At 40.0% G+C, this 24,715-nt stretch overlaps 1 protein-coding gene across 1 annotated transcript in view; it reads right to left on the reverse strand.

The window, feature by feature from the left end:
* The window catches only part of LOC149444760 (calcium-binding protein 39-like), a 134,004-nt gene that overhangs the window by 9,196 nt on the left and 100,093 nt on the right, over nt 1-24,715 (reverse strand). The window contains exons 7-8 of the mRNA XM_089654553.1: nt 13,832-13,897; nt 3,528-3,671 (exon numbers count right to left, since the gene is read on the reverse strand). Of these exons, the coding sequence (XP_089510679.1) occupies nt 3,528-3,671; nt 13,832-13,897 (210 nt within the window). The remainder of the gene's footprint in view (nt 1-3,527; nt 3,672-13,831; nt 13,898-24,715) is intronic.

Raw genomic sequence — 24,715 nt, forward strand, 5'->3', positions numbered from 1 at the left:
CAGTGGAAGAGAAAAGTAACAATTTCAGGGAATACAAGAAGGTACTCTAATTTTGTAAAAGAAAAACAAGGCAAACAATCTAAAGGCTGAATCCTTAAAGAAAAAAATCTATCACCTTGGCCATTCAGAGAATGATAGTGTGTGTTAAAATCCACCCTCTGACCACTTTATATTCACCTCTCCACCACTGTCCCCCTGCTCCTTCCTCAGTGGCTGCCACTGTCACGCACTCAGTGCTTCCAGGTGTGGGGAAGCATTCGATAAAGGAGAAAGAACCTTCAAGGTTTTTAACCGCTTGCAAACCGCCTCATGTATGAGTACAGTGGCAGAGCGGCTCTCCTGCATGGGATCACATATCCAATACGTGATCCAGCTATTCAGGGTAGGGGGCTCATGCCAGTCAACCTTGGCTGTGCTGTGATTAGTCACAGCACAAACGGATCAGTGGGTCATGGCCAATGATTGATGGCTGGGACCTGCTGATCGGTGAAGAGGATGACAGGACAGAACTCTTTGATTGTAAACAACACAGAGCTCTGTCCTGACAGTGGGGATGAACTGATTTTTTTTTTCACGCCTGCAAAGGGGGAATAAAAAGGGAATACATTTAGGCACATGCCTTCATAAAATCACAACACAGTACATACACCAAGAGCTGTTATGCACACAGTTAACCCTTTGACTGCCCCTAGATGTTAACCCCTTCCTAGCCTGTGTCATTAGCACAGTGTCAGTCTATATTATTAGCATTGATCACTGTATTAGTGTCACTGGTTCCCACAAAGTGTCAGATTGCCCGCCATACTATCACAGTCCCACTATAAGTCACTGATCCCCACCATTACTAGTATAAAAAAAAAATTCCATTTGTAGACACTATAACTTTCCCACAAATCAATCAATATACACTTATTGGGATTTTGTAACCAAAAATATGTAGCAGAACACATTTTGGCCTAAATGTATGAAATTAGATTTTTTTACATTTTTTATTGGATACGTTGTTTTATAGCAGAAAGTAAAAAAAATTGGGGGGGGGGGGGTTCCAAAAATGTCGGTCTTTTTTCATGTAAAAAAAAAAAAATAAAAACCCAGTTGTGATTAACCATTTCAATACCGTGCAATTTTACACCTTCCTGCCCAGGCCATTTTTCACGTTTCAGCGCTCTCACACTTTGAATGACAATTGCGCGGTCATACAACATTGTACCCAAACTAAAATTTTATCATTTTCTTCACACAACTAGAGCTTTCTTTTGGTGGTATTTAATCACCGCTGGGGTTTTTATTTTTTGCTAAATTAACAAAAAAACACCAAAAATGTTGAAAAAAAACCACATTTTTCTTTGTTTCTGTTATAAAAGTTTACAAATAAATAATTGTTCTTCATAAATTTAGGCCGAGATGTATTCTGCTACATGTCTTTGGTGAAAATAACCCAAATTAGGATGTATTATTTAGTTTGTAGGAAAGTTATAGAGTTCACAAACTATGGTATAGATCTGAATATTCCTGAATCAAACAATCCTGAAGTACTGACAGCCAATCTAATTTCTTGAGGTCTAAGAATGTCAGAACAGTACAGATATCCCCCAAATGACCCCTTTTTGCAGAGTAGACAGTCCGACGTACTTCATAAGAGGAATGGCGAGTTTTTTGAAGTTGTATTTTTTTTTGTCATAATTTTTCGGAAAATTAAAAAAATTATTTTCACTATTTTTTTTTTACATACTGTCACCAGTGCAGTACAGCGTCATCATATAACTGGCATGGCGGTGAACAGGGACACTGACTGGTGACAGTATGAAAAAAAAAATATATATTTTTTATTTTTTTTATTATTTTTAATTTTTTATTACTTTTTATTATTTTTTTTAAGATTTTTTTTCATATTTTACTATGACCAAAGTAGTACAATGTTACCATAGTAACATTGTACTACTTTGGGAAAGTGATCGGTATTTTTTTTTTTTTTTTACACAATTTGCTTATAGCAAAGAAATACTTTGCTATAAGCAAGCATTTACCTGAATGAAATGGATTCATTCAGCTTTTTTTTTTTGTGCTTAGCTGTGATTTGGTCACAGCTAATCACATGACATGTGCATGTGATTAGCTGTGACCATTCACAGCTAGGCACTAGTATACAATGGATGGCATCATGAATGAAGCCATCCATTGTATACAACTGTCATGTGACCTGCTGTGATTGGTCACAGCAGGTCACATGGTACCTGCAACGGGGGCCGGTACTCAGATCTGTCATCGGCCGTGTCCGAGGTACACCGCCGGTGACAGATCGCGCTGCTGCGCCGCTCTGCATTAGCGCAAACTGCGCATGTGCGGGAGCACGCCAAATGGCGTGCACCCGAAGTGCAGAAGCACTTTTGAAGCCGCCGGGCGGCTAATGGTTAAATACCACCAAAAGAAATCTCTACTTGTGTGAAAAAATGTCATTTGAGTAGTGTTGCATGACCACATAATTGTCAATGAAAATGACGCAGTGTCAAAAAATGGCCTGATCAGGAAGGGGGTAAAATCTATCGGAGGGCAAGTGGTTAATTCTATGACCCTGCTGTTGAGATTTACACTATTATTTGTCTGCCTAACCAATGTCAGAAAGTCTGAAAATGAGCTAAAATGCAAAATTTCAAGTGTCCACTAGAACAGTAGTAGAGGGGAAATCTTCCAAAGGGGACACATGCACCAAATGTCTAAAAGGGGATTTTCTTTCAGTTGGAAAGGTTTTCCTGCGGTCTCTCCAGAAAACAGTGAAGGTAAAACTCCCTAATGGGACACACACAGCAAAACAATTCCTGATGGGTTTATCCACCATTCTATTATTTCCAAAACTAAAAAAAGTTTGTCTTTGGATATACTTTGTTATAAGCAAACTTCAACTGTTTTGGTAAATCCTGCTTCAACCCATCTTGCCTCCAAAGCCACCCACATTGGTCCTTTAATAAGACAGACTTGCCTCACTGACAAACAGAGAAGCTTGAGAGGAGTAAGCCAGGAAAATCAAGAACTGGATAGAACTTTAGGTGGTCTTTACCTTTAGAGTTATTGAATATTTTGATCTACAGTAATCTTTTCATTGTATGCTCAGTTTTCATTGCCCGGGATAGTGAAATGTACATTTTAAAGTGAATCAACAAAATCAAAGTTTTAATACAGAAAAAATATGTAGTAATCACTGTGGTAATTATTTTAGTCTGTAAAGTCCACTGCAAAGTACAAAATAGGTCAACAGTGAATAACTATATAAATAAAGAGGTTTCCATATTTCTTGTTGGACCAGAACAAGGTAAAAGCACATTGAACATTCTTCCATTCATCATACCCTACGCAGCATGTAAAAATAGATCCAAGTTATTTGCTCCATTATCCGTGACGTGCAAAAGATTCTGGCCACAGGCCTCATGCACGTTTTCTGGCTCTCCGCTAAGATATCTTCCATATGTCTTCCCTGCTCTCTGACAAAACACAGAGCGGCCCCCTTCCGTACAACTGCCCTAATAACTCACCTTAAAGACATGGAAAGCTTCAAACTGAATGTTGGGGCTCTTATCTCGAAGTAGGTTCATCATGAGCTTCAGATTTTCTGGTTTGCTGATGTACTTTGTCATAATGGAGAAGTTGTGTCGATCCAAGATCAGCTCACCCAGCAGCTTGTGAGATAAATAGAAAATATCTTTACATACTTGTCAGTTTATTAGTAACTCTGTCATCTGAGTTACATAAGAAGAGAACAGGTAAATATACATTTGAAATACATATATATTGTCTATCTTTACTGACACAGGAAGCAAAAAACTGACCCTGGAAACAGTAAATGAAAACTAGGAAGCAGCAGGGTAATTATCCTGCTATATCACAAGAATGGCTGCCAAAATGTTAAAATCTTTTCCCGATAACATACAGTACTGTGCAAAAGTTTTAGGCAGGTGTGATGAAATGCTGTAAAGTTAAAAATCTTTCTAAAACATAAATTGTAATGGTTTATTTTTATCAATTTACAAAACACAAAGTGAGCAAACAAAAGAAAAATCAAACCAATATTTGGTGTAACTACCATTTGGTTTCAAACCAGCATCAACTCTTACATTTGCACACTTTGTAAAATTGCACAAAGTCAGGGATTTTTATAGGATTAGAGTCAGGTGTATGATTAAGCAAATATACCAAGCAGATGCTAATGATCATCAGTTTCATATGTAGGTTGAAACACAGCCATTAACTGAAACAGACATAGATGGGTAGGAGGCTTAAAACTGGTTAAGGAACAGCCTAATGCAGGCCATAGACGGGGAGAAAAACGGCCGATTTTTCTTTTAAAAAACGAAAAATCGGTCGTTCAAGCGGCCGACGTTACCATCAATGGTAAAAAAAAAAAATCGGCCGATTTTCATCCCGTCTACAGCCGGCAAAAAGTGTCTCTGCAGAGAGCTCCGCTATTTCTTTGACAGTTCCTTGACATTTACAGCGGTTGCAACAATGTATCTATTTCTTTCCATTTAGGATACAGATGTTTTTATTCGGAAACAAATAGATACAATGTTGCAACCGCTGTAAATGTCAAGGAACTGTCAAAGAAATAGCAGAGCTCTCTGCAGGGACGCTTTTTGCTGGACTGGAATTCCTCTTATTTTTCATATTACTTCTTCTTTTTCTTCTTCTTCATCCTCCTCCTCTTCTTCACCATCATCGTCATCCTCTTCACCATCATCATCCTCTTCTTCTTCACCATCATCATCCTCTTCTTCTTCACCATCATCATCATCCTCTTCTTCTTCACCATCATCATCCTCTTCTTCACCATCATCATCCTCTTCTTCATCCTCCTCCTCCTCTTCTTCATCATCATCCTCTTCTTCTTCATCATCCTCCTCTTCTTCTTCATCATCCTCTTCTTCTTCATCATCATCCTCTTCTTCTTCATCATCCTCTTCATCATCATCCTCTTCTTCTTCATCATCCTCTTCTTCATCATCATCCTCTTCATCATCATCATCCTCTTCATCATCATCATCCTCTTCTTCATCATCCTCTTCTTCATCATCATCCTCTTCATCATTATCCTCTTCTTCTTCATCATCATCATCATCCTCTTCTTCTTTTTGTCTTCCTCTTGCAGGTCACTGCTCATGCGCAGATTTTTTATCGGTAAAAAATCGGCCGATTTGCCCATCATTGCCGCAAAAATCGGCCGTTTTTTTCCCCAACTTTACCGAAAAAAAAAAATCTGCCAAAATACCGAAAAACGGCCGAACAAATAGCCCACTAACGATCCGAAAATCGGCCGATTTCATTTTCGGCCGAAAAATCGGCCGATTTTCGACCCATCTATGGCCTGCATAACTCTGCTACTAAGGTGAGGTTGTGGAAGACATTTTCACTTCACAGGTCATACACAATGGCAAGACTGACCACAGCAACAAGACACAAGGTAGTTATACCGCAAACAAGATGTGCTGTTCAAGCTCTTTTGAAGAAGCACAAAGAAATGGGCAACAATGAGGACCATAGACGCAGTGGTCAGCTGAGGAAATGTAAAGAATAGGTAAACCCAACATTTTCAATCATTGGTTATATTTGGTCAATTCTAAATATAATTTGATAAGTGAAAACAATATCTGTTAAAGATATCATGCTTACTTCCCTTCAACCTCAGAAGATGTCCAGCAGTACCATCAATACAGAACTGGCAGAAACCAGAGGGACCCAGGTGCACCCATCTACTGTCTGGAGAAGTCTGGCCGGAAGCGGTCTTCATGGAATAATTGTGGGCAAAAAGCCATATCTCTGACATGGAAACAAGCAACTCAACTATGCACAAAAACATAGGAACTGGGGTTAATAAAAATGGCAGCAGGTGCTCTGATCTGATGAGTCAACATTTTAAAGATTTGGCTGTAGCAAGAGGCAGTTTGTCCACCGAAGGGCTGGAGACTGGTACAATAATGACTGCCTGCATGGTCAATGAGCATGGTCAATGGTGTCCTCAATGTTGAGAAATACTGGCAGATAATTATTCATCAGACCATACCATCAGGGAGCTGTGTGATCTGCCCCAAAATTATTCTGCAGCAGGACAATGACCCTAAACATACAGCCAATGTCATTAAGAACTATATTTAGGATAAAGAAGAACAAGGAGCCCTGGAAATGATGGTTTGGCCCACACAGAGCCCTGATCTCAACATCATGAAGTCTGTCTGGGACTACATGGAGAGATAGAAGGATTTGACACAGATCTGTGGTTAGTTCTCAAAGATGTTTGGAACAACCTACCCGTTGAATTTCTTCAAAAACTGTGTGCAAGTGTACTTAGAAGAACTGATGCTGTTTTGAAGGCAAAGGGTGGTCACACCAAATATTGATTTGATTTGGATTTCTCTTCTGTTCATTTACTTTCCATTTTGTTAATTGATAAAAATAAACTATAAAACACTCCTACTTCTGAAAACATTCCTAATTTACAGCATTTTTAACACCTGCCTTAAACTTTTTCAGAGTAGTGTATAATTAATATATATATATAAACATGCACTCACCGGCCACTTTATTAGGTACACCTGTTCAATTGCTTGGTAACAAAATTGCTAATAAGCCAAACACATAGCAGCAACTCAACGCATTTAGGCATCTAGACGTGGTGAAGATGACATGCTGAACATCAAATTGAGCAACAGATTGGGGAAGAAAGGGGATTTAAGCGACTTTGAACATGGCATGTTTCAAAACCTGTACATACAGTGCCTTGAAAAAGTATTCATACCCATTGACATTTTCCACATTTTGTCTTATTATAACCAAAAACGTAAATGTATTTTATTGGGATTTTATGTGATAGACCAACACAAAATGGCACATAATTGTGAAGTGAAAAATGAAAAATGGTTTTGAAAATGTTTTACAAATAAATATGTGAAAAGTGTGGCGTGCATTTGTATTCAGCCCCCCTGAGTCAATACTTTGTAGAACCACCTTTCGTTGCAATTACACCCGCAAGTCTTTTTGGATATGTCTCTGCCAGCTTTGCACATCTACAGAGTGAAATTTTTACCCATTCCTCTTTTCAAAATAGCTCAAGTTCTGTCAGATTGGATGGAGAGTGTCTGCCACAGATTCTCAATTGGATTTAGGTCTGGACTTTGATTGGGTCATTCTAACACATGACTATGCTTTGATCTAAACTATTCCACTGTAGCTCTGGATGTATGTTTAGGCCATTGTCCTGCTGGATGGTGAACCTCTGCCCCAATCTCAAGTCTTTGGCAGACTCTTGACAGTTTTTCTTCTAAGATTGCCCTGTATTTGGCTCCATCCATCTTCCCATCAACTTTGACCAGCTTCCCTGTCCCTGCTGAAGAAAAGCATCCGCACAACATGATACTGCCACCACCATGTTTCACAGTGAGGATGTGTGTTCAGAATGATGTGAGTGTTAGTTTTCCGCCACACATAGCGTCTTGCTTTTAGGCCAAAAAGTTCAATGTTGGTCTCATCTGACCAGAGCAACTTCTTCCACATGTTTGCTGTTTCCCCCACATGGCTTCTCGCAAACTGCAAATGGGACTTCTTATGACTTTCTTTCAACAATGGCTTTCTTCTTGCCAGTCTTCCATAAAGGCACGACTAATAGTTGTCCTGTGGACAGATTCTCCCACCTGAGCTGTGGATCTCTGCAGCTCCTCCAGAGTTACCATGGACCTCTTCGATGCTTCTCTGATTAATGCTCTCCTTGCCTGGCCTGTCAGCTTAGGTGGACGGTCATGTCCTGGTAGGTTTGCAGTTATGCCATACTCTTTCCATTTTGGAGGATGGGTTGAATAGTGCTTTGTGAGATGCTCAAAGCTTGGCATATTTTATTGCAACCTACCCTGCTTTAAATTTCTCCACAACTTTATCCCTGACCTGTCTGGTGTGTTCCTTGGCCTTCATGATGCTGTTTGTTCACTAGTGTTCTCTAACAAACCTCTGAGGGCTTCACAAAACAGCCGTAGTTATAATGAGATTAAATTACACACAGGTGGATTCTATTTACTAATTAGGGGACTTCTGAAGGCAATTGGTTCCACTAGATTTTATTTAAGGGTATCAGAGTAAAGGGGGCTGAATACAAATGCACACCACACTTTTCAGATATTTATTTGTAAAAAATGTTGAAAACCATTTATCATTTTCCTTCCACTTCACAATTATGTGCCACTTTGTGTTGGTCTATCACATAAAATCCAAATAAATACATTTACGTTTTTGGTTGTGCCATGACAAAAGTTGGAAAATCTCAAGGGGTATGAATACTTTTTTAAGGCACTGTATGGTGTATCCAACTAATATGTCATGATAGTATAGTTCCTATGTTTAAAATTTCCCCAGCTCAACCTCACCATTATTTTCTCACTCCACTTTAGGCTGGGTTCAGTAGTCAGACTTTCTCAGGAAATTGTTCATTCACTCCTATGAATATTAAACATAAGAAAAAAGTTAGCAGCTGACTAGAGCAGACCTGTCAAAAAGACGATATATTGTGAATTCTATGCGGAGTAAATTATCACCATAAGTAATGGATACAAATAATTTTATTTAGCTCAAACAGATCTTGAAAAGGTTTGGCATTTGAAGCATGGTGTACAAGCTGTCAATCATAAAAATAAAATCAGTGAACAAAAATAAATAAAATTATTTGTATCCATTACTTATGGTGATAATTTACTCCGCATAGGATTCACAATATACCGTCTTTTTGGCAGGTCTGCTCTAGTCAGCTAACTTTTTTCTTATAAGTAGAGATGAGCGAATTATTCAAAAATTCGATTCGGCTGATTCGCCGAATTTGCGGGAGAAATTCGATTCAATGCGAATTTATTTGCCGCAAATTTAACTTATTTAAAGGGTTTCTAGGCTTCAGAGAGCCTTTATATTAGTGCAGAACACTGTACCTTTAATTTAAATGCCCTTGGAGTCTGCTGGGGAAGAGAAATAATACTGTCAGTCAGTATGACATGCAGATGAGTGCCGTCGATCTTAGAATCACCGCACACTTCACTCATTTGGGCAGTCACGGGGCACGACGAAGAAGAAGAAGAAGAATGAAAAGAAGAATGAAAAGAAGAAGAAGAAGAATGAAAAGAAGAATGAAAAGAAGAAGAAGAAGAATGAAAAGAAAAAGAAGAAGAAGAAGAAGAATGATGAAAAGAAGAAGAAGAAGAATGATGAAAAGAAGAAGAAGAAGAATGAAAAGAAGAAGAAGAAGAAGAAGAATGAAAAGAAGAAGAAGAAGAAGAATGAAAAGAAGAAGAAGAAGAAGAATGAAAAGAAGAAGAAGAAGAAGAATGAAAAGAAGAAGAAGAATGAAAAGAAGAATGAAAAGAAGAAGAAGAAGAATGAAAAGAAGAATGAAAAGAAGAAGAAGAAGAAGAAGAAGAAGAAGAAGAATGAAAAGAAGAAGAAGAAGAAGAATGAAAAGAAGAAGAAGAAGAAGAATGAAAAGAAGAATGAAAAGAAGAAGAATGAAAAGAAGGAGAAGAATGAAAAGAAGAATGAAAAGAAGAATGAGAAGAAGAATGAAAAGAAGAATGAAAAGAAGAATGAAAAGAAGAATGAAAAGAAGAATGAAAAGAAGAAGAAGAAGAATGAAAAGAAGAAGAAGAAGAATGAAAAGAAGAAGAAGAAGAAGAATGAAAAGAAGAAGAATGAAAAGAAGAATGAAAAGAAGAAGAAGAATAAGAATGAAAAGAAGAAGAAGAATGAAAAGAAGAATGAAAAGAAGAAGAAGAAGAATGAAAAGAAGAAGAAGAATGAAAAGAAGAAGAAGAAGAATGAAAAGAAGAATGAAAAGAAGAAGAAGAAGAATGAAAAGAAGAAGAAGAAGAAGAATGAAAAGAAGAAGAAGAAGAATGAAAAGAAGAAGAAGAATGAAAAGAAGAATGAAAAGAAGAAGAAGAAGAATGAAAAGAAGAAGAAGAATGAAAAGAAGAAGAAGAAGAAGAATGAAAAGAAGAATGAGAAGAATGAAAAGAAGAATGAAAAGAAGAAGAATGAAAAGAAGAAGAAGAAGAATGAAAAGAAGAATGAAAAGAAGAATGAGAAGAAGAATGAAAAGAAGAATGAAAAGAAGAATGAAAAGAAGAATGAAAAGAAGAATGAAAAGAAGAAGAAGAAGAATGAAAAGAAGAAGAAGGAAAAGAAGAAGAAGAAGAAGAAGAATGAAAAGAAGAAGAAGAAGAATGAAAAGAAGAATGAAAAGAAGAAGAAGAAGAATGAAAAGAAGAAGAAGAAGAATGAAAAGAAGAATGAAAAGAAGAATGAAAAGAAGAAGAAGAAAAATGAAAAGAAGAATGAAAAGAAGAAGAAGAAGAAGAAGAAGAATGAAAAGAAGAAGAAGAATGAAAAGAAGAATGCGAAGAATGAAAAGAAGAAGAAGGAAAAGAAGAAGAAGAAGAAGGAAAAGAAGAAGAAGAAGAATGAAAAGAAGAATGCGAAGAATGAAAAGAAGAATGAGAAGAATGAAAAGAAGAATGAGAAGAAGAATGAAAAGAAGAATGAAAAGAAGAATGTAAAGAAGAAGAAGAAGAATGAAAAGAAGAAGAAGAAGAAGAATGAAAAGAAGAAGAAGAAGAATGAAAAGAAGAAGAAGAATGAAAAGAAGAATGAAAAGAAGAAGAAGAAGAATGAAAAGAAGAAGAATGAAAAGAAGAAGAAGAAGAATGAAAAGAAGAAGAATGAAAAGAAGAAGAAGAAGAATGAAAAGAAGAAGAAGAATGAAAAGAAGAATGAAAAGAAGAAGAAGAAGAATGAAAAGAAGAAGAAGAAGAAGAAGAAGAAGAATGAAAAGAAGAAGAAGAAGAATGAAAAGAAGAAGAAGAAGAAGAAGAATGAAAAGAAGAAGAAGAAGAAGAATGAAAAGAAGAATGAAAAGAAGAAGAATGAAAAGAAGAATGAAAAGAAGAAGAATGAAAAGAAGAATGAAAAGAAGAAGAAGAAGAATGAAAAGAAGAAGAATGAAAAGAAGAATGAAAAGAAGAAGAAGAAGAATGAAAAGAAGAAGAAGAAGAAGAATGAAAAGAAGAATGAAAAGAAGAATGAAAAGAAGAAGAATGAAAAGAAGAATGAAAAGAAGAAGAAGAAGAATGAAAAGAAGAATGAAAAGAAGAAGAAGAATGAAAAGAAGAAGAAGAAGAATGAAAAGAAGAAGAAGAAGAATGAAAAGAAGAATGAAAAGAAGAAGAAGAAGAATGAAAAGAAGAAGAAGAAGAATGAAAAGAAGAAGAAGAAGAATGAAAAGAAGAATGAAAAGAAGAATGAAAAGAAGAAGAATGAAAAGAAGAATGAAAAGAAGAAGAAGAATGAAAAGAAGAAGAAGAATGAAAAGAAGAATGAAAAGAAGAAGAAGAATGAAAAGAAGAAGAAGAAGAATGAAAAGAAGAATGAAAAGAAGAAGAAGAAGAATGAAAAGAAGAAGAAGAAGAATGAAAAGAAGAAGAAGAATGAAAAGAAGAAGAAGAATGAAAAGAAGAAGAAGATGAATGAAAAGAAGAATGAAAAGAAGAAGAAGAAGAATGAAAAGAAGAATGAAAAGAAGAAGAAGAAGAATGAAAAGAAGAATGAAAAGAAGAAGAATGAAAAGAAGAAGAAGAATGAAAAGAAGAAGAATGAAAAGAAGAATGAAAAGAAGAAGAAGAAGAATGAAAAGAAGAAGAAGAATGAAAAGAAGAAGAATGAAAAGAAGAAGAAGAATGAAAAGAAGAAGAATGAAAAGAAGAAGAAGAAGAATGAAAAGAAGAAGAAGAAGAATGAAAAGAAGAAGAAGAATGAAAAGAAGAATGAAAAGAAGAAGAAGAATGAAAAGAAGAAGAAGAAGAAGAATGAAAAGAAGAATGAAAAGAAGAAGAAGAAGAATGAAAAGAAGAAGAAGAAGAATGAAAAGAAGAAGAAGAAGAATGAAAAGAAGAATGAAAAGAAGAAGAAGAAGAAGAATGAAAAGAAGAAGAAGAATGAAAAGAAGAAGTATTCCAGTACAGAAAAAGTGTATCTGCAGAGAGCTCCGCTATTTCTGACAGTTCTCTGACAGTTCCTTCACATTTACAGTGGTTGAAACATTGTATCTATTTATTTCCGAATAAAAACATCTGCATCCTAAATGGAAACAAATAGATACAATGTTTCAACCGCTGTAAATGAACTGTCAGAACTGTCAGAAATAGCGGAGCTCTCTGCAGTGACACTTTTGCCGGCTGATCGGGAAAAATTCGATTCGTGCACCCGAAGTTTGCTAAAATTCGGATTCGATGCGAATCGAATTTTTCCTGAAATTCGAAACGAATTCCACTTCACCAGGTTCGATTCGCTCATCTCTACTTATAAGCTATATTTGGTTTAGAATCTACACCCAATAAATGGTGAGTTGGGAAATGCTTTTTGATGGGTGGTTACACCCCTAACTAATGGCACTTCTTTTCTTTTTGAATACTAAACATACCCTGTAACTTTCTGAGACAAGAAAGAGGGGTGCTTTTTAGCACAAACTATGTAGGCAAAGGACAAACTCCTACCGTGATATCACTTACACACTCCGTAAAGAATGAATATATAATAAAATATAATTGGTTAAACCCAAAAGCACTTCTTTCACCCCTTCCTTTCCTTTATATTGGCATATTTGCATAACACATGCAATAATTTGGAGGTTCAATGAACAGTTTAATGCTATGTAACAGTTTTGGTAGTTGAATGATACAAAGGTATATACATCAGACCAACAAATAAGGCAGCTGAGAAGGAAAGAGGGACATTTTTTGAGATTGGGAGTTAAAAATTAACCAAGGAAGGAGGATGACTACGCCATATGGCCAAACAATACTGACACGGGAAGGTGGAGTCATAAACTTAGACATGGACATCTCCCTACTTAAATGTCAATCTATGTACAACCTTGCACGTTTACATTGGACATATATTTCCATCCAAAACAAGCAGTTCCTCCCCATCCACTATAAGCTGCTATGGATGGAGCAGATTTAATTAAATGTTAAGTTCACCTTTTAAAAAGAAATAATAAATGCATATATTTTTGCAGATAAAAAAATGTGCATTTTTATTTTTTTTTGCTAGGAGCCTAGAAAGCATTTGACCTGCGATTAACTGATTGCGGGTGCCAGGCAAGACTCCTGTAGACCTGCCAGTGTATCTGTGTGCTCGTACCTTGTACGGGCAGGCAGATACACTTTGACTGCAAACATCAATGAACTACCACAGTGCTCAACAGAGCCGTAGTAGTTAATTGAGGACTACAAGCTGACAGTCGCAAAGGCTGTCAGGACTTGTAGTTTCCCATTCACAGAATACCGTGAATGAGAGATGTGGCCAGGTGGGCGGAGAAGATTCCCCACTAGCTGTCACAACGGGGGATCGGGGGCTGTTCCTTTCATAACATGTTACACCCTAACTATAGGTGTAACATGTTATGACTGATGAACTTATCCTTTAGGCAGAAACAGGAAGTCTCTGCTTTGTTCTGATTTTCTAGTGAGAAGCAGATGCACATGCTCAGAGCCAGGATAGCTGAATGCAATAAAGAGATTTGTAACAACTAGTCCAGTGCTATTTGTACCCTCCAAATACAGTGACATGATTGCCAATGCAGCTATTTGCAAAGGGTAGTTATCTCTGTAGACTTTTAAACTATTTCACATGGGACCATGACTTCACAGGGGTGTGAAGTAGTTTACCAAGTGGTCAAGGTAGTGGTCATGGTAAGAGAATCATGTTAGATCAGGTAAGCCAGTAATTCACCATATCAAAACATTTGCACGTTTAGTGTTACCTTTAATGACTGTCTTTTTGTCACATAGTTCTCGGAGTGTAGAAGCTTTTCATAGTCATTAAATATCTAAAAAAAATATAGAAAAAAGTGTAAGTTTGCAGTACTATATAAGTACCATAAATAAATAAATAAATACATAGATTAATCATTTTCATAACTAGACCTGTGTATTTGTTAATGTTCTGTAGAACAACAGGGTAGAGATCGTGAATCAAGACCTGTGGGTTATTGCAAATGGGCCAAACACCAATCCCCTGTCAGGTAAACAAACTATACAATATATATAGTGAAAGGTACACCCTGTTGCAGAACCAATCATTTCAAAAAAAATCTTCCTATAAAATTATAAGTGCATTTAAGGTATTTGATAGGTGCTATTTACCTGTAAAAGCCTCCCTTGTGTAGCCATCCCAAAACCCCTGAGACTGCTAATGGGAAACGCCATCTTGATTGTGATGTGAGTAGCCCCAGCAAACTCAGAGTTGTCACTTAATGGACACTCTACAGCAGCGGTCACTAAATGGCGGACTGCGGTCCACGAACGTACCCAGCAGCACTGTTGCCTGCACCGCCAACCCGCCATGAGAGATCCGAAGCAGGGCAGTCGTCACGGCAACATGACATCATGTGTGCGCCCCGCCCCTTCCAGCTCACTATCTGCCTTCAAGGTAGGGTGTTGTGCTTACAGGGGCACACTGAATGTTAAGGGGCACTCTGATGGGCACAACACTGAATGTGCCCATCAGAATGCCCCTTAACATAACATGTGTCCATCAGAGTGCCCCTTAATATAAATGTGCCCATCAGAGTGTCCCTTAACATAAAATGTGCCCTTCAGCATGCCCCTTATATTATGCTAAGGGGCACTCTGATGGGCACATTTTATGTTAAGGGGCACATTTTATGTTAAGAGGCACTCTGACGGGCACATTTTATGTTAAGGGCCACTCTGAAGGGCACATTTTATGTTAAGGGGCACTCTGAAGGGCACATTTTATGTTAAGGGGCACTCTGAAGGGCACATTTTATGTTAAGGGGCACATATTATGGAAAGGGGCACTCTGATGGGCACATGTGATGGAAAGAAGCACTCTGATGGGGAATATGATGTAAAGGGGTACTCTAATAGGGAAATATGATAGAAAAAGGTACTTTGAGTGTAAGGGGACACTCTGACGGGAATACCTGATGTAAGGTGGCAATGTGATGGGGATACCTGATGTAAAGGGGCACTCTGATGGGGACAACTGATGTAAAGGGGCACTCTGAAGGGCACACCTGATGCGATGGGAATACATGTTGTAAAGTTGCACTCTGATGGCGACACCTAATGTTAGGGGGCACACTGGTGGGCACACCCTATTCGGACCTCGGCCAGAAGAAAATTTTAGTGACCGGACCTCCTTAAACTTTAATTCAATACCCCTGCTCTACAGTATTCCCCTTCCTCCTCCCCACAGCGACAGAAATAGTTATGTATGAAGCCGAGGGGAGGAATAGAGGAGCTGGGTTAGTGCAGAGAGTAATTAGATACTCCCAAGAGAGGAGAGGAGTCTAATGTGCAATGAGGGAGGGGGCTGTGGTAAGGAACTGACTCCTGGAGAAGTCCCTTTTTTTTTTAGCAGGTTGAAGAGCATACTGCATGTGAATAAAAAAATAATTTATGGAAAGGAAAAACCTTGAAGTAAGCATTTTAAATACTTAATTTCTCTATTCTTATTCCTGATTTTTTTTTTTAAGTTTGTGACAGGATTTCTTTAAAACATTGGAAAATGTTCTATAACATATTAGAAACATAATATTTTAAAAAATCATGCTCTGTAACAATAACAAAAGTTTTGAGACTGGTAAGGGCCCAAAATCAAATCCAAAATGACAGGATCTGGGTCCCAAATACTGACACTCTAGCCTTCAGCACAGAAGAGTACCTATTCTCTAGAGCACTGTCTTAACTATTAACTTCACAAATTTATAATAATTCTATAACTAATTTAGACCCCTTTCACACAATGTGGAATCAGATTTGCTCAACAGGGGATTGGTCCATTGATCCCCTGATGATCAGAACAGAGCAGGCAGATGACAGTTCCATGGCCGCTCAGTTTCTGCAGAGCGGACATGGACCGAGCCCACTCTGCTCTATGGGCAGCCGAGTGCCGGGTCCATAAATCTACCTTAAAAACGGATAGGCAGACCTGATTGGAATGACTGTGTGAAAGGGGCCTAATAAGTGTGCATTACCAATGAAAATGAACACATTGAAAAAAAACCTGCATCTTAAAAATTGCCTGGTTTTCAGTCTGCATTTATTTTTGGACGATTGATTTTGTCATTGCTGCCTGCGTACTCACTGGGAATAATCACCACAGTTTGTCCTAATGACCATTGTTACTGAAACAGAAATTGAGCGGAAATCCAAAATGTTAGAGTTGTCCCCAAAACAAAACACAGAGGGAAATCTTCCAATGGGAATGCCTGTTCTGTGGATAACTGTCTACATGGGAATTCCCCTCACTTTGGGAGATTTTCTCTCAGGTCCTGTTGCATCTCTGGGAGAGGAAGTGATGGACAAACTCCCTAACAGTACAGCAGCAGAGGGTGACGCCACTGTTCTAAGAAATGTATCCTCATTGTTGGCCCTCCACATTCCACAGAGGAGCTGCAGCTGCAGTGACATGAGTGCGCAGAAACATTCTGAAGAGGAATTTACAGTACATTGTTTTGTTGTTTTTATAAAATGTATGCAGATCCATAAGGAGAAAAGAGGAGGTAATGTTGCTTTGAGCCTTTCCGTCTACTTTAAGTCATATATTTGTCTAGTCCAGGGGTGGGCAAACTTTTTGACTTGAGGGCCGCAATGGGTTCATATACTGGACCCGGGGGCCGGACCAAGAGTAGATGAATGATGTGTATGTGTCATCCATAGTAAGTATAGTAATATTCCTCCATAGTAAGCATAGTAATTAATCCCCCATAATAATTCATCCCCCATAGTAATTCATCCCCCATAGTAATTCATCCCCCATATAGTAATTCATCCCCCATATAGTAATTCATCCCCCATAGTAATTCATCCCCCATATAGTAATTCATCCCCCATAGTAATTCATCCCCCATAGTAATTCATCCCCCATATAGTAATTCATCCCCCATAGTAATTCATCCTCCCATATAAAGTCCCCAAGTCCCCCCTGTATCAATTTACTTACCTTTGCTCCGCGCGTTCCTCTCGCCGTGTTCCCACGCCGTTCCGGTCTTCAGGGCGGACTGTGAGAGGAGCCTAGCTCCCCTCACGTTCGTCACGCTGCCCCGCCTACACACATCCTGACAGCCATCCTGACAGTATCACGCTCCGCGGGCCGGATTAAAAGGTCCGCCGGGCCGGATACAGCCCGCGGGCCGTAGTTTGCCCATTGCTGGTCTAGTCTGACCCATTTTTGGAAGATTGTTACAATGTAATAAATCTCATCAATGTTGAAGAGCATGGGGTGGATTTACCTAAAGAAAAACTCCAGTCTAATTTTTAAACATTAAAAGTTGGCAGCTACAAAAATGGTAGCTACCGACTTTTGCTAAACATATACTCACCTGTCCCAGGTCATTGGTCCCCGGAGGTGGCAACTTGACTGTGGGCACCCGGCTGTGGCAGCTTGCAGCTTCACAGCCAGGAGCCCACTCCTCATGTGTGTGTCCCGAAAGACTGCAGGGAGTGAGGGGGTCCAGGCGATCCAAGCAGAGGTGGGAGTGGGTACCTGTCAAAACAAGGTACCTGACCCCCCCTTTCCCCCAAAAAAGTGCCATTTGTGAACAAGGAGTGAGGGAGGAGGTTTTATAGTAGAACTTTCCCTTTTGGGTGAAGCTCCGTTTTAAGTAGAGGCTGTTCACCTAACAAAGAAAATGTTAGTGAAAAAGGTGAAGCTGGGCTCATTTTGAATACCCAATCATGTGCAAGGGAAATTAAAAAAAAAAAATTTCTAGCACGATTGGGTATTTAAAGGAAACACAGCTTCACCTTATTCAGTAATATTAAAGTGATTGCAAAACAGAATTTATTTTCTTTAAAATAACATGTTATGCTTACCAGATCTGTGCAATCATTTTGCACAAAGTATCTCTGATCCCCCTCTTTTCGTATCCCTCGCCAGTGCTCCTGGCTCCTCCCTCCACCGAGAGCCCATCGTAGGAAGATGCTTGCTATGGGGGCACTCATGCATGCTTGCTCCCAAGCTTGGCCCCACTTCCTGCTCCCTCCACACTGGCTGTGACTGACAGCAGTGCTGAGCTATGAGGAGGGAGAGAGCCGCTGCACATGAGACTGGGCTCAGGTAAGTATAAGGGGGGGCTGGGGGAGAGCTGCACTGAAAAGGTTTTTTACCTTAATGCATAGAATACATTAGAGCAGAACTTTACCCATAACAACTTGATAAAAAATAACATACATTCCACATTAGTAATTATGCTACCAAAATAAATGTGTGCTGTAAATAGCTTCCAGCATTGTTCCCTTTTCTTCTTGCTATAGGCTGCAAGTAAAATGAAGCCCAGACCCCCTGAGCAGCAGTAAATCTGTAGGCTGTCAGCAGATCAGGGTGAGACCATGTATTAATGGATATTAAACAGTATAGACGTTTATTTTTACCTGCAAAAGGGGCCAGCCTGAAGTGATTTGGCGGGACTTCATTTTCTGACTAAAAGCTCCACTTTACGGTAAAAAAGCTTTTATTCCTTTAGTAGATCAACTGCAAAGTAAATAATTCTCTACAGCCTTATAGAGCAAATCTGCATTTACTAGTTCAATTCCAGCAGCTTTTATGCAGCTCAGAGGCTAATCTTTGCAAAGAATGGAGGGTTTATATAAAAGGAGTCAGAACCACTTTTTTTTCCACTGAGGACTGCCTGGAAATAGTGGGGCAGACTTAAAAAGTAAAAGTGATTTGGGCAGTTTTTAGGTAAGCTTTAAAATACTTTTGCCTCACCTGTGACAGAACCAGCATACTTTAATAGCTTGTACTAAGAATGTACCCATAGTGAAACACTTACCAAGAAGTAGCATACCACAGAATAAACACTTCTGTATGCCACTCTTTGTCCAAAAGTACACATCTAAATATATATGTGCCCAGCTATATTCAGAGACAGAGATGATCCTTTATTTAGTCAATAGTTTTATTGAAATCACTAAAAGGACACCGCAGCAGAAAAATGTACGGCAAACATGGGATTACTGGCCTGTTATTGGTCCCCACATGGATTAAACACCTTCACTGCATGTCTGTTCATTGAAGAACTGTACTGACAGCTATGGCCTTCTATTAAAAATATGTGCTGCAGCACTTAAAGGAGAAGTATGGGATTTAAAAAAAATAAACCTACATACTCACCTATATGCTGCAGCATCTGTGTGATGCTGCAGTTATCCCAGGTTGGATTTAAGGTTCCTCCATTCTGCTCTATAGAGTGGTGGGTGTAAGTGGACTTGTGTCTGTTTACACCCACCTACCTCCATGCCAATCTGCCAAAAACAAACAGAAGGGGATCCATTCTGGGCGGATCGGATCATAGGGTAGTTGGGTGTAAACATCCAGCTGCCCATAGAGCAGAGCAGGCTGTGTCCACGTCTGCTCTGCAGAAAAGACACGGACCTGTCATCCACCTGCTTCGCTCTGCTCAGCAAGGGATCAGCAGACAGATCGTCCAACGAGCTTGCGGCTTGCAGGTGGAGTGTGTAAGGGGCCAATGAACTGAGCGATCACATGAGCGCTGATCACTCAGTTCTCACTCGAGCAGCGGGCTGCGGAGGGGGCAGGAGTGGCTGGCTCTGGCTCTCAGCCGCACGCTGAAAAGCAGAACCAGCTGTCAATCAGGCAGTGGAGTGGATCTAGACAAAACTGTTGCGATGTTTCTCAAGCATGCAGCAGCAACAGCTTGTTATAGGCTTACTCTGGGTCCCAGGAGGACAACGAAAAAACTTTGGCCATACTTCTCTTTTAATTATAAGTGCATCTGTACTAACTTAACTTAGTACCCCTGCAAAGTGTCACAAATACCTGCTGATCCACCTAATTCCTATTTTGGTTTGGCAACCATGCTATACTGCTTCTGAATTCAGAGCAGAGTTGCCACTCTCTTGCCGGCTGTGACTACTTGCAATACCAGTGGGATGAAAAAAAAGGTTGCAGGAGCATGGCTATCAGCATTGTCTGTACTAATTTACGAGCCTGTAGCTTGTCAATCAACATCAGGCTACACACAGCCCTGCCCACTGCTTTCTCAATTGACAGCAGCCATCAGGTTTTGCCTGTTTTCTTCAGCTGGCTCCCAGCTGTAAAATGAAAAGTGAGTTGGCAGCTGGATAGCCACCAGATCACTTTTGCAGTGCAGGTGGTGCAAACTTTATTAAAAGCCCTTTAGCTATAATACTTCTAAATACAAGATAATCAGCAATTGATATGTAGGTCTTACCTTAGCAAAAATTAGATTCCCCTTGAAATTAAATCACTTCATGACAGCTAACAGTAGATGTATATCAAATACCTGTTGATCCACCTAATTTTTATTTTGGTTTGGCAACAATGCCCAACCTACCTCCCCACCTAGCCTCCCTCCCACCATAACCCCACCAACTCTCCCCTCCTCTGACCTCGCATCCGCCCTGCCCCCCACCACATCTAACATCCCGCACACTATTACCTCCCTAACACTCCGCTCCTTCAGCCTTGCCACCACTGAGGAGGTCACCAAGGTCTTCTCAGAAGCCCGCCTCACCGCTTGCCCCCTTGAACCTGTCCCCACACAACTCCTCCAGGCACCCTCCTCCTCCATCCTACGCTCCCTCCCACATCTTCAATCTCTCCCTCTCTACTGGCGCATTCCCCTCTCCCCTAAAGCACGCGCACATCACCCCCATACTCAAAAAACCCTCCCTGGACCCCACCGACCTGAACAACCTTAGACCCATCTCCCTGCTGCCATTTACTTCCAAGCTCCTTGAGCGCTTAGTCTACAATCGCCTAAGCGCCCACCTCACTGACAACAACCTCCTCGATCCACTACAGTCTGGCTTCCGTCCCCTACACTCCACCAAAACCGCCCTACTCAAAATTACTAATGACCTGCTAACCGCCAAAGCTAATGGCCACTACTCAGTCCTTTTACTCCTTGACCTCTCCACGGCCTTCGACACAGTTGACCACCCCCTCCTCCTTAATAAACTACACTCCCTCGGCATCAGAGACTCTGCTCTCTCCTGGCTCTCCTCCTACCTATCCCAGCGCTCCTTCAGCGTTACCTATAATGCTACCACCTCCCCCTCTCTGTTGTGGTCCCCCAAGGCTCTGTCCTCAGACCCCTTCTCTTCTCCATCTACACCTCCTCCCTTGGCAGACTGATACACTCCCACGGCTTCAACTATCACCTCTACGCCAATGACACGCAAATTTACCTCTCCACCCCTCACCTCACCCCTTTAGTCTCCGCCCGTATCACCCACCTGCGGAACCTTTCCAAAACCGAGCTCCTAATCTTCCCCCCCACCCTCTACATCATGACCAACAACGCCACCATCAGTCTCACCCTGCAAGCCAAAGTCCTAGGTGTCACTCTAGACTCAAACCTGTCCTTCCAACCCCATGTCCCATCATTGGCAAACTCATGCAGACTCCATCTCCGCAACATCTCCAAAATACGTACGTTCCTAACCCCAGATACTACTAAACAACTCGTTCACTCCCTCATTATTTCACGTTTGGACTACTGCAACTCCCTTCTCACGGGCCTACCTCATCACAGACTATCCCCGCTTCAGTCTATCCTGAACACAGTGGCCAGACTCATCCACCTTACCAACCGCTCCTCTTCTGCTACCCCCCTCTGTCATTCCCTCCACTGTCCCGATCGCCCAACGCATTAAATTTAAACTACTAACACTGACATACAAAGCCATTCACAAAGCTCCTCACAAGAGCTCCTACTTTCTAGCTCCCTGGTCTCCACCTCCCACGCCCGACTGCAGGACTTCTCCAGGACTTCCCCCATCCTCTGGAACTCACTACCCCAATCCATCAGACTGTCACCTACCCTCCTCACCTTTAGGCGCAACCTGAAAACCCATCTCTTTAGGAAAGCCTATCCCACCCTCACCTAATAGCCGATCTCCTCCACTCCTACCACAGCCACTTCCTCCTGTACCACTTTCCTCTCCCTCCTAGATTGTAAGCTCAAAAGAGCAGGGATCTCGAACCCCTCGTGTATTGTCTTGTTACTGTATTGTCTCCTGTTCTGTCCCCCACTATAATGTACAGCGCTGAGCAAACCTTTCTGGCGCTATATAAATACTGTATAATAATAATAATATTGTGTAGTACAGCTGAGGCTTATAATAATGTCACTGGAAAGCTAGAATCCTATAATAATGGCCAGGAGTCAATCACTGTAGTTTCTGGTCAAGTGATCACTCTGACAGCCATTTAAAACTCAAACTACTTAAGACTCCTTGTAAACAAAATTTTGAGGGTACTTGCTTCATTTACTACAGCATGCAACAACAGCAAGCTGACACTTGGGGGTTGATCTACTGAATGCAAATATAACGTATTTTTCCTTAGTTTAGTGAATGAGGTGACATTCTCCAATCATGTGCAAGCAAAAATAGCATCCGCTCAGTGAGTACGTTGATGACAAAACGCGTAGGGAGGAGCCTTAAGATGTGATGTCAGCACGCTCCTGGTCCGCTTGCACGGCGCATGTGCAGGCTTCAGTTGGGCTTGTTTACCTGTTTGAATACACACACTGTTTATACTGGTGTCAGTCTGGACACCATGTTTGTAAGTGAATTTTTTAATTAAAGAAACAATGCTTTTATTACATACTGCACCATGAGTCTGTCCTTTTCTCTTCCAAGTGGTGGTCTGAACATCTCCCATTGAGGATACTCTATAGTTTTGGAGTGGATTTTCAGCCCTGCAGAGCATTATTCCTTGGAGCTCATCCTGCAAAGTTCCTATTGTTGCTGTCATCATACTGATCACCGCTCCCAGAGCAAAAAGCGCTTTATGCTGGTTTATCATATATCAGCATATTGCTCTGGTGAGTTCTATTTAACCGATTTTGGTGGTGGATTCACTTGGTGATATATGTTTTTGGACACTATTGATCATTTGAACATTTATTACATTTTTTTGGACTTTCTTATTGCTGGATTTTATTTTGTTTATCACTTATTATTTGTTTGTTTGATACATATTTGTATACACTTAAGCACAACCTGTCTTTTGATACTTTGTACACCCTATACACTTTTATAGGTTAGGTTTTGCAGCTTATTGATTTGCATATACTTTCCGTGGCGCTGGTTCTATTTATTATATTATATTCAAAAATATGTTTTCTTTTTATTACTTTCTGTACACTTGATTGTGTATTTATTACAGTTCCTTGGGTCACAGAAATCTGGACAATCGGTTTGTGGAGTGCTCAGCCAGCATTGTGTGTAACCCCCCCCCCCCCCCGCCTCTGCTGCATGACGTATGGTGATAGCCATAAAAGGAAGCCACTATTACAAAAATTTTAAATATATTACTCAACTGCCACAAAGATATACATTCTCTTAGTGTGCCCCAAATGGGTTGCAAACCTAGATATTACTCCGTAAACGTAGAAGTGACATCACTGTTCTGTGCGTAGGCTGTACAGCGCGCAGAGCTGTAGAAGCGGCCCATCTGGTCCTCCTAGTACAGGCTGCCGGCACAAAATACAGGAGGCAGATACAAGACCAGTCACCCTGCACAATGAGAGAGAGCAGCATTGACCGGTCTTTATTAAAGGAAACTCCTGCACAAAGGCAAAGTGAAGAAGTTGTTGAAAACTGGATTACTGCACAGATTTGGCAGAAATACACAGAGGAAACCACAACTCAAATAAGAATACACATTGTCTTTCTGTTTAAACAAAATCTGTTTAGTTTAGATTTTCCAGCTTTAAAACGTTAACATGCATTGATAAAATTTACACTCAAAAATCTATTTCACATGTGTATCTAAAGAGCATTATAAAAGATTAAAGTTGTCTTTTCACAGTAATAAATTTGGAATGTTTAAAGTAATTACATCACATGACATTTGATGGGAGTCACATGTCTATGAAATGTATAATGCAGCATATGTTTCTATGTATTTAAAAAGTTACAACCTGCTGAGAGGTGTTCAATAGAAAGATGAAAACAATATGTGGCTCATATGTGACTTGATAGAACTCTTTCTCTCTATGAAGTACAGGCGTAGCCGACTATTAAGTCTGCGTATCCAGAATGATACACACAGATGGAAGCCTCCTGGCTCAGCTTATTGTACAGTCAGTAATCACAGACCATTTGGCTCTGATTGCTTTCTTCAAAAGTTTACTGGAAAATGGTCTTCGGTTTTAAAAAAATTAAATAAGCAAAACAGGTCTGGAAAACAAATTGCCATATTTGCTTATAAATGAAAGGTTCTAATGCTGGCCCCTCAAACAGGGAGCACTCCAGGTGCTTAACTCTTCTGCAGAGATCAAAAGCCTTAAAATTAATTGGGGTAAATCCCTGTTATTCCTAATTGATGTAGATGCCCCTTCAATGGTCCCTCCGGATCTCCCTCTGCAGTGGATTGACCAGTTCAAATACACTATATTGCCAAAAGTATTGAGACGCCTGCCTTTACACACACATGAACTTTAATGGCATCCCCGTCTTAGTCCGTAGGGTTCAATATTGAGTTGGCCCACCCTTTGCACCTAGGAAGGCTGTCCACAAGGTTTAGAAGTGTGTCTATGGGAATGTTTGACTCTTCTTCCAGAAGTGCATTTGTGAGGTCAGGCACTGATGTCGGACGAGAAGGCCTGGCTCGCAGTCTC

Source organism: Staurois parvus, unplaced genomic scaffold (assembly GCF_062004578.1).
Source record: "Staurois parvus isolate SC_StPar_1 unplaced genomic scaffold, SC_StPar_1.0 ptg000778l, whole genome shotgun sequence".
NCBI lineage: Eukaryota > Metazoa > Chordata > Amphibia > Anura > Ranidae > Staurois > Staurois parvus.